The sequence below is a fragment of the Entelurus aequoreus genome, linkage group LG03, assembly GCF_033978785.1.
Source record: "Entelurus aequoreus isolate RoL-2023_Sb linkage group LG03, RoL_Eaeq_v1.1, whole genome shotgun sequence".
NCBI lineage: Eukaryota > Metazoa > Chordata > Actinopteri > Syngnathiformes > Syngnathidae > Entelurus > Entelurus aequoreus.
Window position 1 is genome coordinate 54,736,066 of NC_084733.1, and position 18,101 is coordinate 54,754,166.

Below are 18,101 nucleotides of genomic sequence, written 5' to 3' on the forward strand. Positions count from 1 at the left end.
CCCTCTTCATGGTGTCGGTCGTCTGTGCTGGATTTTTGCAGATGTTCTTCCAGGTTGGCCTTTGACACTGAGAGACTTCCAGACTTCTCCTTTGTGAACAGACTCTTCACAAATTTGAAGGGGTCTTTGTAGAAGCGTGTTCTTGTTTGCTCCTTCCTTCTGCGCTTCCTCAGAAGGTTTTCCGCTCTCCTCAGTGTTGCAAGTCTACTCTGGATCTCTCCCTGCAGCAGGTTTATGCCCTCCTTCTCCTCCTCTGTGGCCTTCCTCCATTGCTTCTTCAGCTGTCTCCTCTCCTTGACTAGACGGTCTATTTCTGTCTGTCTTCTGGACTTAGTGGGGATTGATGGAGCAGATCGTTTTCCTTCGACCACTCCAAACCGTTCCACTCCATAGGCATAGATTAGATCCCCCATTCTCTCCAACTTCTTCATGGCGGTGCCTCTGATCCCTTCTATGATGTTGCAGATATCAGTGTTGACCTCCTTCCACAGTGTCCCGTCGCAGGATTTTGGCCACTTGACAAATGGCCTTCGCCCCCGGATCTTCTTTTCCTTTGCAGGTCGTAGTGGGTTGGGTTCAGGTTGTTCTCCCTTGCCTAGTTCTGCCTCCTCAGGGACAGGGGTGTTGATGTCCTGCAGACTGTGGGGTTTGTCCTGCTGCTGAACTTCAGTCGACTGACTCGACCTGCTTCTCAGAAAGTAGCTGTCGATGCGAGTTCCCTGTTGACCCTTCTTTAGGCACCCTTTCTTGCCTTGGTGTATTTTCAGGCCTTGGGTGGAAGTAACCTTTGTCCAACCACATACGCAGCTCTGAAGCTTGTGTCCTGCTGTGGCTGTTGGAGCCTCAGGTATGCTGATCATCAAACTCGTAGTCTGTTCCGTTCCTGTGTTCGTTACCGGGTGTTCTGCCGATGAGCCATTTTCCGCCCCCGCTCTCGCTGACTCAGGGGGTATTTTATCCCTAGAACTATACTATGCGCCCTAATTCAAAAAATGAAAACAACTTATTACTGTACACGTCAGTAGCCAAAGGAGGAGCCTTGTAATTATGTAGATCTACCTAAGTAAATGCTCGCATGTCAGTTACGGAATATGGACTAGACATTTTCTGGCCGGCTGAAATATTGCGTATATTCTTTAATAACATGTCTTGTTTGGTAGCCCTCAATTACAGAATGTTTAGCAGGCTGAATATTACATTTTATTAATAAAAGAGAATGATAAGACACTGTCATGCAGCGACATGAATACCATTTACTTGTACAACACGTAATGTACAGAATATCATAAGCATTTATTCAGGTAGAATCATCTCAGATTACATTACCAAACATCTTTGACAATCAAACCATGATTGTAAGAATCCACATTTTGTGTTATTATTGCACAAAACTGTTGTGTAAACACGGAAGTGTAGCTCTTCTCCTCTGAGTTCAAGTGCTCCCTCAGCAGGAATACAAATCCTGTTAGGGATACACCAATGCCCTGGAGGTAATTTATTAATTTTTAAACACGCTTTTTGTCATGCAAAGCGTGTTTATGTCCATTTTGTGTGCAGCCTTTTAAAAAAGCAGAATGTTTATTAAAGATACCATTCAATCTAACAAATTGTCCAGTTATGGTTTGAAATACTTGAAATTGATCTGTCTATGGTACACTTACTAATGATGAAAAATTATATATATCTGCGATTAATCGCGATTAAATACTTTAATCGTTTGACAGCCCTAATCATCAATAATAAAATATATATTTTTTAGAATATATAATAATAATATACAATATTATAGCAATAATATACAATATAATAATTGTAGATGTATAAATAATTGATTTATAATCTTATTGTAGCCCCTGAATCGTATTCGTAATCAGACCTTGAGGTGCCCCAAGAATACCACCTCTAGTATTGTAATTGTAAGGTCCCCTGCATGGGCTCATCCAAGCACCACGTACATGCTTCCTTCCAGCCCTTCAGTCCACTCTCTCGCCAGACATGAGTGTAATACGCAGCCTGACGTCTGGTGTCATCTGATCCCAAACAGCACAAATGGCTGCTTCATATACTTGTATACGTCTAGTAGAACACAAAAGTCGGACAAGGAGAGCGCAAAAAACATGGTTAGCATCTGAATGGTGACTGTCTGACACGTTTATTGTTAGATTAACTGGAGCATTTTACTCCGTTCAAATCCATTGAGCCATCAGGATGAGTGTGTGTGGTCTGAAAACATCCTGAGCCCAAACAAACTAATGAGCTATAGACGCTGACTCCTCATTCCCAGGATAAAAATGTGAAAGCATTAGCATACAGCTGACAGAGATAAACACACAAAATGGTCAATGCCTTGTTGAAACTGCACATGAATGCTAATTGGAGTAGTCATTTAAGTCAGTCATTGAGGGAGTGTTGCTAATAGGGATTATATGACCCCTCTTAAGTAAACACCAAGTGACCTCCATTATGACTACTTATCACAGCTACAGCCCTTTCCTTTCTTTCCCTGCGAGGGGTGAAGTCTGACACATTCCTCCCCTGCCAACTGCCGGGTCAGCGGTGTGCGCTGATAGACGGGGAACATGGATTGTTTTCATGGCAAGAACAGAAGAGGTAGGGATTGGGGAGAAAACAAGCATATTACTCCCACTTGGGGAGATGTCAAGCTGGGTTCTCAAAAATTGTCTCATCATCAAAACTTTTTTGTGGGGTAATTTGCTTAATAACACACTCAGGAATATAAACAGAACCTGTCCTGTGTTGTTAGTTCTTCTCACGCACACCTTAAACGGCAGCATCTTGGCTTAGCTGCGGTCGGGCTAGTCTAGTATGACTCGAGTGCTTAAAATTAATTAGCACTGCCCTGTCCAACCTGGGGCACCGTCACATCATAATCCACCAATTGTTTGTCGCAAAGACACTGCCACTCTGTAAATAAAGGTTCAGCTGAGCGAAGAAAGCTTGAGGAGGGGTGACTGGTAAAGGTCAGTCCATGTCTTGTTTTAACAACAGCACATTAAATTAACTTACTTCCTCCAGCTTTACAACGGTAATAAAGGGAAGGAAATGCAAAGAGGGACACAGGCAGTGCTGACTATCTGCTTTGTGCGATGATGTATCAGTCCTGCTCATGCAGCTCAACCAGAAAATAAGTCTTTTTTTTTTTCTTGAACCCCTAAATGGAATATTTAGCATTATGAACAAGGCAAGCTATTCTTTCAACCCTCCCACCCCCCGCTCCTCTCAAAACTAACTACCTTGGCCCTTGCTACTCAGGAGATATTCCGAAAGGACTGTAGGGCATTGAGTTACATTTGAATCTTGCTTCATTATGCGTAAAGGAAATGGAAAACTCAGCAGACGCTGCCAAATGGCCTTGTGATTTTAACAGCCATTGGCACATCATGCATCACAATACCTCCTTGTTATGAGAGCGTGAGGTAACAGTGCTGTAAGATGTATATTTTCCGACAGAGTTGCAGAGTGTGTGCTAAGTTTGTCCAGATGGCTCCATAAGGTAGAGCAAACCTATGTGTGGAGTGGACACACACGCACACACAAGCACACGCGCGCGCGCGCACACACGCACACACACACACACACACACACACACACACACACACACACACACACACACACACACACACACACACACACACACACACACACACACACACACACACACACACACACACACACACACGCACGCACACACACACACAGTTGTATGTGATGCAGAATTTTTTTGTTGCTCATTGAAAAGCAAGGAAACAATACATATTGTTTGCCAGGGACACCTGGATTTCACTTAGGGTGCATTTCTGCAGAGAACACAGAAAGGCAAACAGTTTTAAGCGTTGATCCCATGTCTAATGTACAGTAGTGTCTCGACTCGGCTCTGCATGGGGCGGTAAGTTATCCAAATATTATGGCCTTATTGTTGCAGAAATTTGTAAAACCTCAACACACTAGATCTACATGTAGTCATACTAACAAGCAGCCTTTATTCAAGACGAAAAACTGACTGCTGCAGTAATGTGGAGACCGGAAAATGTTCCACTGCGAGGCTACAGTTTGGACTTGTAGTCGAAAACTTTGTCCCATACAATACATTAGTCGGAACAGAACGTAGAAAACAACATTATGTATTGAACTGTATCCTAAAGGAGACAAGGACAGCAGCAAACCAGACCGTAGCCAAGTGGAGACTGTGGGGAATAATACTGTGGCATCCAACTGAGGGATGGGCCTTTAAAGTGGTCAAATTATGACTTCTATTTTCTACATTTAAAACACTTCCTTGTGGTCTACATAACAAGTAATAGTGTTTTTTTGGTCAACATTTTTCATGATTATGTTTTACAGACATCTTACTGACTGTCTCTTCAGGATGCACCGTTTTGAGGGCGGCCTTACTTATGCGCCTCTATTTCGATAGCGTCTTCGCCCCGTCAGCCATTATGTCATGTTTAGCGCGTCCATATCGAGTCTATAATTTCGAACTATTCGCTACTTTGTGTTAGAAATGGCAACAACATGTACTAGCCAATCTGCCCCACAACAAGTAGACAGAGAAAAAGAAGGAGCTTATTGACTACACCGCCGGACTACAATGGCAGACGTGCGCAAAGCTCTTCAGGTAAATCTCTACCATATATGGAAATATCCGCTGACGTCACATTTGGGAAAAATGTCACAAATAGGGCAAATTTCTACGGCTCAATTGGAGGAAGTATGAAAGAAAGCAAAATTGTTTTATAAATATCTCCGCCATTCCTTTATGGTTTAAATTAAAATTTTCTGGACTTATGCGGATTCCATACACAAAAACAGGTACTAATACGTTAAAAAAAGTTAATTTTGAATAATAGGTGACCTTTAACTAAATCAAAGCTAAAAAATAATGATCAAATAACTTTCAAATATTGTTTTAGTGAGATGAGAGAATCACATCTGAATGAAGTTCTGTTTCAATGTAAGCTTTAAAGAACCAGTATAATAGAAAAAATAAGTTGACTTTATATGCCTAACTGTGTTTCACTGTATCCATTAAACCAGTGGTCCCCAACCACCGGTCCGTGGCCCGGTACCGGTCCGTGGATCGATTGGTACCGGGCCGCACTAGAAATTAAAAAACAAACAAACAAAAAAAAAGTTTTTTATTTTTATTTTTTTTTATTAAATCAACATATAAAACACAAGATACACTTACAATTAGTGCACCAACACAAAAAACCTCCTTCCCCCATTTACACTCATTCACACAAAAGGGTTGTTTCTTTTTGTTATTAATATTTCTGGTTCCTACATTATACATCAATATAGATCAATACAGTCTACAGGGATACAGTCCGTAAGCACACATGATTGTATTTTTGTATGACAAAAATGTGACGACCGGGTCGCATCGTGATGCTGTTCTCCCAGGAATGCAGATGGGCTTCGGACACAGCGTGCAGGTAGGAAATGATTTATTTAAGGAATACATCAGACAGAACAAAGAAAAACGTGCTCATAGCACTTAAGGCAAAAACTAAATGGGCTAGCGTGGGAGCTAGCAAGCAAAATAGCCTAGCGTGGAAGCTAGCAGGTATAGAGCAGGAATCAAACGTCGTCAACTGTTGCATAAGGCAAATTAGGAAGCCAGACCGAGTGAGGCCATGGCAAAGACTAAATAGCCCTCTGATTAGCGCCCGGACAACAGGTGAGCGTCTCGAACACTAACCAGAGGCAGCTGAGTGCTATCTGCCGCCATGGCAACTGAAACAAACAAACTCAAGAGGTGCTGAAAACACAGGTGACTTGAAAACGTAAACAGAATATGATCCGGGCAGCGAATCATAACAAAAAAACCTAAAAAATAAAAATTAAAAATAATAAATAAATAAACCCCCTTTCCCGGTCCGTGGGACAAATTTTCAAGCGTTGACCGGTCCGCAGTTACAAAAAGGTTGGGGACCACTGCATTAAACCATATCCCATTGTATTTACAATCCGCAAAGCATGTGAAAATACTGTCTAAGCATCACAAATGCCACAAAATCACATAGCCATTTTGAATATTCTGCTCCGAACGTTTTTGGCAATTTCCGTAGATTCGGGGACGTCGCTGGAGGAACGCATCTGCACTCTGACCATATCATCAGATCAGTCATACAGGAAATACGCAAAAATTGGAAAGAGATGTGCTGTTTATTATTCAAAATCCTTAAGTAAGGCAAGAACAGATATGCTTGGCTTTTTTTATGCTTTCGAAATTGTAAATAAACAGCCAACAATTGAGTCAACAGATTGATGGTCATCTATTGCGCCCATAAAAACCTCAAGAAAAAACGCAAACAATACTCAATTTACATGTTGTGACCTTCAAAGGAAACTGCACTTTTTGGGGAATTTTGCCTATCGTTCACAATCATTATGAAAAACATGACGACGGATCGATTTTTTTTTAATGAATTCTAACTTGTAAATGAACCTGAATAATAGTTTGCTTACAACGGAGCCAATAGGAGGTCCTCTATTTCGCCCACAAAACCCAATAAATAAACTTCCCCCCAAAAAAACAACAACACTCCATTTACATTTCGTGACTTCAATATTAACCAAGTATTTATTAGTGATATTGTTATTACAAGCGCTAATGCAGACAAACTAGTTATAGTGGCGCCTTGATCACAAATTGTGTGCAATTTCGACATGATCCACTGGTGAGGTGTTTCCTTTCTTCCTTGATCCCTGTAAATTTATTCTAGATCAAAAATCATGTATTTCAACTGGATAGAAGAAGGCTGAGGATGTATTCCGACAAGTAAGTTAATTAGGACCCGGAAATGGCGAGAACAACACGAAGAGACGCTTGGATTCACCCCCTTTTTGTTCTTAAGGATTATGAGTCATTCTCCATCTAAACAGGAATATATAAACATCCTAGCAGTTGGCATCCTAATGACAGCAGACATTGTACACTAAGTGATGTTTTAATATGTTTGTTGGCTTTCATGATGTCTGCAGTGGGCAGTAATCAGTGATGCTTTAAAAAAAAAAAGAACGTTGTGATGCGTTTATGAAATTAATACACTGCATATGCTTAAAATGACCAAAAAACTTAAATATTAAATGTTATTATAAATGTGCTCGTTACTACATTACATATACAATTACATCTTATATATAAAACCCTAATGGAGGTGTTTGGATGTTTTTTTAAGGGCTTTATAGGCAGAATAGAGAGGCTGCCATAGGCTCCATTGTAAGCAGACATTTGATCGCATTTATTTAATATTTAGAATGCATTAAAAAACAAAAACTAAACAAGTCTAGAACATAAAGTTGTCGCATAAAGCAAATAAGAACACAAACCGTCACCAAAGGCGAACATTGATCCCACGACTACAGAGTAGCAAGAGGGGTATAAAAAAGGGGCATGACTGTGATTGGCAGCAGGTGTGTCCTAATCAACAACCAGAGGCCGGTGAGTCCACTCAGTGCACCTAGCAACAAGAAAGGTAAACAAAAGGAGGAAAGAAGCACTGAAAACTGAACAGAACACTAAACTAAGAATAAGAATATACACAAAACAGGACATGACCACAGTATCAGTATTACTACTAGTTCATTTTCCAAAAAGTAGAGTGAGTTTATGGTTTCTTTATAGATCAAATAGTCAATATCTTTCACCATAAATAAATATTTAAATTTACAGTTAACACGTGATCATATTCGCTGATCTCACTCATGGATGAGCAGTATCTGAATTGGCAGGATAAAACCTGGATCAGAACACCCTGAGATGGTACCTTAGATAGAAAATGAGCCTTTTAAAGTGTTCTGTAAACTGAAAATTAGAAATTTTCTCAGTACCTCACTAATGCATGAGCCCTTAAAAGGCATCAATGGCGATTCTCCAGGATGCCGGATGAAGTAAAACGGGTCTGTAAATAATTTCATTTTGTATCACCGACCAAACAACATAAATTTAAAGTTTCTACATACAAGAAAATTGTTGTATTTTTGTGATATTCATTCGAAAAATTTGTTGTACCACCAAACTAAAAAACAGAAATTAAATCTAGGGATTAATCAATAAATTAATTGATTTAAGAAATACTCATTTACCTGGGACTGAATCAACAGCACCTCTGCTGGTTGCATTTAAATAATGCATCAACTTCTTCAACATACCATGAATCCAAATTCTATGCCAAACAATCGACGGAATTCTTCTTGGATAATTGCTTGGCTTGCTTAGAACCCTGGTGACAAGGTACGGGAAATAGTCCCTGGTAGTACATGTCAAGCTGCAGTGGTCCCGGGCCTTTCACCACATTAGAGACTGTGCTGGGACACATCACTGGGCACCTCCTCCTGGGGAGGGGTGCTGGTGTGGCGCAAGCATTAGACAGGAGGAAGTGCAAGGGTTCCTATGGTGGAGCAATGCTTTGTTTTTTTTTAAGTATTTCCATAGTAGAAAGGAGGTGGGGGTGTTGGGGGCGGGGGGTGTCCATATGCTTGTGTGCCACAAGGACAGGGGGTGTGTGGGATCAGATGTCGCCTGATGATTGACAGCAACAGGCTTAAAATGCTTTGCTGAAACTTACAGCGTCCTCTTGGGCTGCATTGTTTTGCAAACAGCAGGAAAGCGACAAGTCCAATGTTGTTTTACAGTTTCCACACACAAGTCAAAGGACGAGGAGGAGGTCTGTGAAGAGGAGGGACTCTGGCCTACATAATTGAATTTACATTTGTCACAAATGTCATCAAGCATTGTTAAATTTAACAGGGGCCATTTTAAAGCCTCAGTGCGCGACGCCTCACTGCAAAAAGCGGGTTTGAGTCTGAGCCTGCAGGCTGTATTTCAAATGATGTCAGAGCTAAGCTGTTGTAGTTGGACTGTAACGCGCTGCTCACTGTATCACAGCCGCAGGAACTTGTATCTGCTCTGCTTGCAGATGATCATTCTACATCATCCAGGGGTGTCTGCCAAATACATGTCTGTCAACGCATCTGCAAGACCAAGTTTGACAGGGAAATTATGAAAAACAGGTTTTCTTTTTATGCTCTTCCTTTTGTCTGACACAGGACCAAAGTAAAGATTCATCCGGTGGAGGCCGCTTGGAATCCCATCTGTTCATCTGTAAACACACAAAATTGCCTCTCTAATCTTATTTAGCTTTCACGACTTGTTTACTCTTGGTGTAGTCGTGCCGTGAAAGCATGGCCGCCACGCTGTGAATGAGGCATTGTCTGAACACCAACAGATTTAATCTCCCCCCCCAAAACCAACGCGCCCCCGCTCGCCTTGCCCCCTTTCCTACATCCCTGACGCCACATGCAGGTACTGTACATACTGGACATGTCAGGAATGGCTGATATGTCTTACTTTAGAGCTCCCATGTTATATGTTTTTAAACAGTTTTCCTCTTGGAGGTCCACAATGTGTTTATTGGAAGTGTGTTGCCTCAAATCTAGCCTTGGTGCTGGAATTTAGCAGTTTTTTGTTAATTAGCTGCGAAGTAGGGATGTGCTGGTCGATCAGCTACCGATCAGTATTAGGCCATTTTCGTCAAAATAATAACTTTTAATACCGATCACAAATGCCGATCCCCTTTGGCTGATATTTATTTAGTCTCCAGGTTTACAAGTGGCTAGCAGCTAATTATGTGTCTCCAAATACAGTGTGGAGCCGCTTCTCTAAGCCAATAATAATCACCTCCATTACGGCAAATAAACAAGTAATATTGTGTTGAAATTATTAAAATAAAAAAATTACAGTTAATATGTGCGATCGGTATTGGTATTGATATCAGCCGATCTCATTCAAGACGATCGGAACATCCCTACTGTTTAGTCCACGCTTGTCTCAAGACAGGAAACGCTATTGTATGCATTTTATTAGCCTTTTACATATACAGTGGTACCTCAGTTTTTGTCAGTAATCTGTTCCAAAAGGTCGAAATCAAAGACCCAATTGATAGAAAACAGAATACATTTTTCCAATCAAAAACAAATCAAATCAAATAAATTGGTCCTAGACACCCAAAAATATTAACATACATATCCATGCAGAAAACAATGTGAAATACATATTAATGAGCAATTATATGAATACAAATAACTTTTAACATGACGGCATGAGCATGGCGGGAGCAGCGAGAAGTGGAGGATGCCACCTTCAGACTGTGCTTTGATTTCTTTCTTGAATTCAATAGTTTTTCTCACCTTCTTTCTCAAAGTGTTGTCAATGTGTACTTTTTTTGACCCCATTGTTTGTTATTTTGCAGTCAGAATAAACAAAACAGAAACGGAGTCACCGAAGGCAACATGTTTGATTCTTTGTTTGGGGACTTGATTTTGTTGAATGAAGCACAGGCTAACTGACGTTTGTTACAAGCAATGTTTGACCGTACAATAACCGAGACGTAATAAGGAAACCATAGTACTACTGTACACTGTAAGTCTGTAACTGCACTTGGTCAAGATAATAGAGGCCAGATATCACACACAAAAAGGTAACATTAAGGAGTGGGGGAAAGGGACACACAAATTAACAGCACTAGCATATAATATCACAGTCACCTTTTAACAGCAATGCTAGATTAGCCTAACCGCTGAAGAAAAAACTAAATGATAAAATGTAGAGCTTTCACGCCTGCAGCTGACTGATGGAGAGTTGGCAGAGGTACAGCAATTGTTTTAAGATGTGTAGGAAACTGGCTTTGTTAAAAAGCTGTCCTCCATAAAGTGGTTGGCGTATACCTACTCAGTGGCCTAATGGGTAGAGTGTCCGCCCTGAGAGCGGTAGGTTGTGAGTTCAAACCCCGGCCGAGTCATACCAAAGACTAAAAATGGGACCCATTACCTCCCTGCTTGGCACTCAGCATCAAGGGTTGGAATTGGTGGTTAAATCACCAAAAATGATTTCTGGGCGCGGCACCGCTGCTGCCCACTGCTCCCCTCACCTCCCAGGGGGTGAACAAGGGGATGGGTCAAATGCACAGGACAAATTTCACCACACGTAGTGTGTGTGTGACAATCATTGGTACTTTAACTTAACTTAACATGGGGTACGTTCATGTTAAGAGCAGGTGGGTGGCGATGTATCATGTGCATTAGAAAGGAGGAGGGTTTTTTTGTTGTGGCGTTATAGAAAAAACTAAATTTCAAAAGTTACTGTTTGAGCGCCTTTTCTCTAAAAAGTGGAGCAAATAAGTGACGAAGATGATAGACTTTGTTCACTTTTTGGGTTCATGAACTGTATTACAGTTATAACTACGGGTGTCGCGATACAACTTTTTTGCTTCTGATACGATATTGATATTGGAAACTTGAGCATTGGCGAATACCGATATTAGTCCAATACGATATCAGCACGAGTCAGTACATACTTTTATTTTGTAGTGTGGAATGTTAGAAATGGCTTGATCAAGTGAAATTACTCAAATAACAATGGTAAGTATGAAAAACATTAACCGTATAAGACTGACAGATTTATCCTTTTGAAGTGGAGAATTAATTTGTTTTTGGCGACGCCTAGTGGTCACAATAGTTCCTTAAAAAAAAATTGAAATGAAAAATTAATGATGCGGACACGTTTGTTACTGGATACTTTCTAATATGCTTCTGCCTTGGAGACTTTGTATGTGTAAGTAATATCCCACTACAATTATTTGATACTTGTTTATATTGACAAATTTGCTATTTCAGATAGCAATATTGTTTAATTAAGGACACTTATTATATATGTCAATCTTGTGTGATATTGTGTGCTTAGATATAGTGTGGCCGCTAGCTCTTAGTAGCCAATATCCTACCATGTTTACCTTTTGTAAATGACTTCCCTAAAATACAAGAAAAAATCCAACTTGTGTGATTATTGGAGGACATTTACAGTATGTTACCTTGCTGTCCAGCTTTGCACAAATTTACACACTGCAGGACTGTTTAGATTTGAGATTTTAAAAGCAAGCCGATGTCATAGGATACTTTTTTGCTGATATTGGACCGACATCCGATATCAATATCGGATCAAGAAATTTATGACATCATTCAATCAATCAATCAATCAATCAATGTTTATTTATATAGTCCTAAATCACAAAAGTCTCAAAGGGCTGCACAAGCCACAACGGCATCCTCGGCACAGAGCCCAAACAAGGGACGTCGATGTGAATGACTATGAGAAACCTTGGAGAGGACCGCATATGTGGGTAACCCCCCCTCTAAGTACAGTCCCTAGTGGATCCACATAACAGTGAGAGTCTAGTCCATAGTGGGGCCAGCAGGAGACCATCCCGAGCGGAGACAGGTCAGTAGCGCAGAGACGTCCCCAACCGATGCACAGGCGTGCGGTCCACCCCGGGTCCCAACTCTGGACAGCCAGCACCTCATCTATGGTCACCGGAACCGGAATAACATTAAAAGGCAATTTTGCTATATAAGGGATCTATTTATCTAAGTTTTGCATTGACCTTTGACTCGTGGCATTTAATTATTAAGAAACTTGTTACAAGCATGTTGTGTACATCAAGCGATACATTGACCTTGGCACAGAAAACCGAATTGTGGTCATATCCTGGTCAAGCACGCGCACACACACTCACACACACTGGCTTGATGTGAGACCGTTTGCGGCCAGCAAGCTGCAGGAGAGCTGGACTCCTTACACAGACTTGTGTTCTTACACCCTGGGAAGCTGATGGATGATGTTTGTTTGGTTTAGCTCTGGAGAATGTGCGCACCCCCCCACCCACACACACACACATTAGGCTCGCCCTTCTCTCATTCCGCATCCCCGTGTTGATTTTGGGCTGCTTTTAGTTTTTTTTAAACTCACTTTTCCGTCTCTTACTTCTCTGTGTGAAAACATTAACTGAGACTACTTTCTCCACTGGAGCTCGAGTTCTAATGAGCCATGAATGTGAAGTTCAACCATCACAATAAAGAAAAGAAAGTTCCCCATGAAAGTCTCACCTCGTGCACACTCCAGCAGCACCACAGCCTCCAAGATGAACAACACAATGCTGAGGACTCCCATAGCGGTTCCAAATACAACTTTAGGCTTGCTGAATCTGAAAGACAAATGGACGCAATATGAAACTGCAAACGGAAAATATTACGGGGAGTGTAAACGTCTTCAAAAGTACCCTACAAAATTAACTTTTATTTATAAGGCACTTTTTATTTGACATTGAATGTCAAACTGCTACATATTAAAAGACATACAAAAATAAAAGAGAAACATTTGATAAAACATCACACGATACACAGATTCAAATTAGCTGTAAGCCTTTGTAAAAAAAAAAAAGTCCTTTTTTAAAAGTACAAAATGATTCATGTTCAAAAACATCATCATTATACTGGACACACAGTTAATGTACATTTTCTATCCCATTCTTTATGACCTGTTCTCTGGGTTGAATCCAAACTGTAGTCCAGGGTCATTGAGAGGCTCAGTATATTTTAAATGATTTTGGAAAAACATCATATTATATTTAAAAAATAATCACTACAATAATGTAAAGTTGTTATAATGTGGGTGAATTGTGGCTGAAGGTGGTGAGATGTTGATGTGATGTGAGGTAGCCTGATGTGATTTAGTTATACAACTCAGAATCAACACTGTTACAAATAGACAACGTTTTAAATAAAAAATAAATGAATGTTGATGACAAACCTGAATGTTGACTGAATGAAGTCAAGCTCGCCTCCTGACAGTCGCTGAAGTCCGTGTTGAGTCCATGAATCAAAAGTGACACTTCCTGGCCCTTTTTCAAACCTTTCCGTCCAGTAAACCTTCTTTTTGACACAAAAGCCACGATGTAAACGACGCAATGAAGCAGAAATGTGTCAACAACAACAAGAAAATTAGTCCAGCGTTCTCTCAGGCGCGAAGACCAACAAGTGACTCGTGCAATGCGCAGGCTCGCCGCTGAGCGTGTGCGCGCGGAGGGAGGCGACCAATCAGAGACCGCGCAGTTATTAACCCTTTGGCTCGCACAGTAGATACAGTAGAGTAGACCAAGGGTGACCAAAGTGCAGCCCGGGGGCCATTTGCAGAACATTGGGACCATATAACAAAAAGGCACATTTTGAAGAGTTTGTCTTTAAATACATAGCCTAGACCAGGGGTCGGGAACCTTTTTGGCTGAGAGAGCCATGAAAGCCAAATATTTCAAAATGTATTTCCGTGAGAGCCATATCATATTTTTTTAACACTGAATACAACTAAATGCCGGCAGCACGGTGGTAGAGGGGTTAGTGCATCCGCCTCACAATACGAAGGTCCGGGGTTCGATCCTGCGCTCGGGATCTTTCTGTGTGGAGTTTGCATGTTCTCCCCGTGACTGCGTGGGTCCCCTCTGGGTACTCCGGCTTCCTCCCACCCCCAAAGACATGCACCTGGGGATAGGTTGATTGGCAACACTAAATTGGTCCTAGTGTGTGAATGTGAGTGTGAATGTTGTCTGTCTATCTGTGTTGGCCCTGTGATGAGGTGGTGACTTGTCCAGGGTGTACCCCGCCTACCGCCCGACTGCAGCTGAGATAGGCTCCAGAGACCCCCCGCGACCCCAGAAAGGGACAAGCGGTAGAAAATGGATGGATGTATGGACAACTAAATGCGTGCATTTTTTAAGTAAGACCAACATTTTTATAGTATAATAATTCTCTTATTCTTTTTAATAACATTGTTATTTCTTGAACAGGTGCGGTAGAAAACGGATGGATGGATGCATGAGAATGTTTTATATTTTGAACGTTATTTTTAACATCGTGATTACCAGCAGAATTATTCATTACTTATCGTGTTAAGCAATGTCAGTTAAGATTTATCTGAGAGCCAGATGCGGCCTTTAAAAGAGCCACATCTGGCTCTAGAGCCATAGGTTCCCTACCCCTGGCCTAGCCTGTATGAGGTTTTTTTTGTTTTTTTCAAAATCACAAAAATTGCTCCCTTTATACTTAGATTGTCAGTGGATGAAGATTAGACAAATAGACAATAGATAATAGCGAGAAAGTGAACATAAACGTACTGTGATATTGTTTTAATGGTAGAAAATAAAAATAAAAACTATAGGCAATGAACTTTAAAATAATTATACAAACCCCGTTTCCATATGAGTTGTGAAATTGTGTTAGATGTAAATATAAACGGAATACAATGATTTGCAAATCCTTTTCAACCCATATTCAATTGAATGCACTACAAAGACAAGATATTTGATGTTCAAACTCATAAACTTTTTTTTTTTTTTTGCAAATAATAATTAACTTAGAATTTCATGGCTGCAACATGTGCCAAAGTAGTTGGGAAAGGGCATGTTCACCACTGTGTTACATGGCCTTTCCTTTTAACAACACTCAGTAAACGTTTGGGAACTGAGGAGACACATTTTTTAAGCTTCTCGGGTGGAATTCTTTCCCATTCTTGCTTGATGTACAGCTTAAGTTGTTCAACAGTCCGGGGGTCTCCGTTGTGGTATTTTAGGCTTCATAATGCGCCACACATTTTCAATGGGAGACAGGTCTGGACTACAGGCAGGCCAGTCTAGTACCCGGACTCTTTTACTATGAAGCCACGTTGATGAAACACGTGGCTTGGCATTGTCTTTCTGAAATAAGCAGGGGCGTCCATGGTAACGTTGCTTGGATGGCAACATATGTTGCTCCAAAACCTGTATGTACCTTTCAGCATTAATGGCGCCTTCACAGATGTGTAAGTTACCCATGTCTTGGGCACTAATACACCCCCATACCATCACAGATGCTGGCTTTTCAACTTTGCGCCTTTAACAACCCGGATGGTTCTTTTCCTCTTTGGTCCGGAGGACACGACGTCCACAGTTTCCAACAACAATTTGAAATGTGGACTCGTCAGACCACAGAACACTTTTCCACTTTGTATCAGTCCATCTTAGACGAGCTCAGGCCCAGCGAAGCCGGCGGCGTTTCTGGGTGTTGTTGATAAACAGTTTTTGCCTTGCATAGGAGAGTTTTAACTTGCACTTACAGATGTAGCGACCAACTGTAGTTACTGACAGTGGGTTTCTGAAGTGTTCCTGCGCCCCATGTGGTGATATCCTTTACACACTGATGTCGCTTGTTGATGCAGTACAGCCTGAGGGATCGAAGGTCACGGGCTTAGCTGCTTACGTGCAGTGATTTCTCCAGATTCTCTGAACCCTTTGATGATATTACGGACCGTAGATGGTGAAATCCCTAAATTCCTTGCAATAGCTGGTTGAGAAAGGTTTTTCTTAAACTGTTCAACAATTTGCTCACGCATTTGTTGACAAAGTGGTGACCCTCGCCCCATCCTTGTTTGTGAATGACTGAGCATTTCATGGAATCTACTTTTATACCCAATCATGGCACCCACCTGTTCCCAATTTGCCTGTTCACCTGTGGGATGTTCCAAATAAGTGTTTGAGAAGCATTCCTCAACTTTATCAGTATTTATTGCCACCTTTCCCAACTTCTTTGTCACGTGTTGCTGGCATCAAATTCTAAAGTTAATGATTATTTGCAAAAAATAAAATGTTTATCAGTTCGAACATCAAATATGTTGTCTTTGTAGCATATTCAACTGAATATGGGTTGAAAATGATTTGCAAATCATCGTATTACGTTTATATTTACATCTAACACAATTTCCCAACTCATATGGAAACGGGGTTTGTAATATGCCGGTTGAATTAGTGCAGTGTTTTTCAACCTTTTCTGAGCCAAGGCACATTTTTTTCATTGAAAAAATCTGGAGGCACACCACCGGCAGAAAACATAAAAAAATGAAACTCAGCAGCCGATATTGACGATAAAAAATCGTTCTCTCAATTGTTGTATATTAATTTAAACCATAACCAACCATGCATCACTATAGCTCTTGTCTCAAAGTAGGTGTACTGTCACATCACAACGTGACTTATTTTGAGTTTTTTTGGTGTTCTCCTGTGTGTCGTGTTTTAGTTCTTGTCTTGCGCTCCTATTTTGGTGGCTTTTCCTGTTTTGTTGGGATTTTCCTGTAGCAGTTTCATGTCTTCCCCGCTCCTGCTTTGTTTTCGCAATCAAGACTATTTAAGTTGTGCGAACGCTATCCTTCTTTGTGGGGACATTGTTGATTGTCATGTCATGGACGGATGTACTCTGTGGACGCCGTCTTTGCTCCACGCGCTGTAAGTCTTTGCTGTCATCCAGCATTCTGTTTTTGTTTACTTTGCAGCCAGTTCAGTTTTAGTTTCGTTCAGCATAGCCATCCCTAAGCTTCAATGCCTTTTTTCTAGGGGCACTCACCTTTTGTTTATTTTTGGTTTAAGCGTTAGATACCTTTTTATCTGCACGCTGCCTCCCGCATATTGTGATCACGACAAACCAAGTTCCCGACATCTACAAAGCAATTAGTTACCTGCTGCCACCTACTGATATGGAAGAGTATTACACGGTTACTTTGCCGAGCTTTAGACAGCACAGACACTCAACAACGGCACATTTTTTGCAGACTATAATTACTGGTTTGCAAAACATTTTTTAACCCAATTAGGTGAAATTACATAATCTCCCACGGCACACCAGGCTGTATCTCGCGGCACAGTGGTTGAAAAACACTGAATTAGTGTTTACTAAATAGACAAGTATAAAAGTGAGAAAGTGAACATGAACGGACTGCGATAACGTTTAGATGGTAGAAAGTGAACCCATCAACTAAAACCTGGACAATGTAAGGAAAATTTAAAAAAATGGGGAATTTAAAATAATAATATGCCGGTTGGATTAGTGTTTACATTCTAAAGTAGGGTTTAATAATTGAGTGAAATAATTCTGGCCTGTGAGTTCAGTTTAAATCAGTACTGCAAAATGAAAATAAAAAAGTGCTTTTCAAATGTAACTCTTAGGAACCAACAGCCATATTAGCTGGCATCCGTTAAGAAGACTTTAGAAAATTTGCAGCAGCTTGAGAAAAATAAAGAAACAAATTCCAATATATTTAAAGGCAAAACAGATTGTTATCGTATGTCTCCTGTTGAGAGAATAAACAGAATCTGGGATGAGCAGAAAACGTCACAGAATACGTTGCGTAAAATCAGTTTTTCAGTGAGTAACCTCCAAAGACA

The 18,101-nt window shown here is 40.8% G+C and overlaps 1 protein-coding gene across 1 annotated transcript in view; it reads right to left on the minus strand.

Moving 5' to 3' along the window:
* LOC133646623 (fibroblast growth factor receptor-like 1) overlaps positions 1 to 13,882 on the minus strand; it is a 111,855-nt gene extending 97,973 nt beyond the window's left edge. Inside the window, exons 1-2 of the mRNA XM_062042189.1 lie at positions 13,670 to 13,882; positions 12,967 to 13,064 (exon numbers count right to left, since the gene is read on the minus strand). Coding sequence (XP_061898173.1) covers positions 12,967 to 13,030 — 64 coding nt within the window. The 5' untranslated portion in view covers positions 13,031 to 13,064; positions 13,670 to 13,882. The remainder of the gene's footprint in view (positions 1 to 12,966; positions 13,065 to 13,669) is intronic.
* Between the last annotated feature and the right edge of the window lie 4,219 nt (positions 13,883 to 18,101).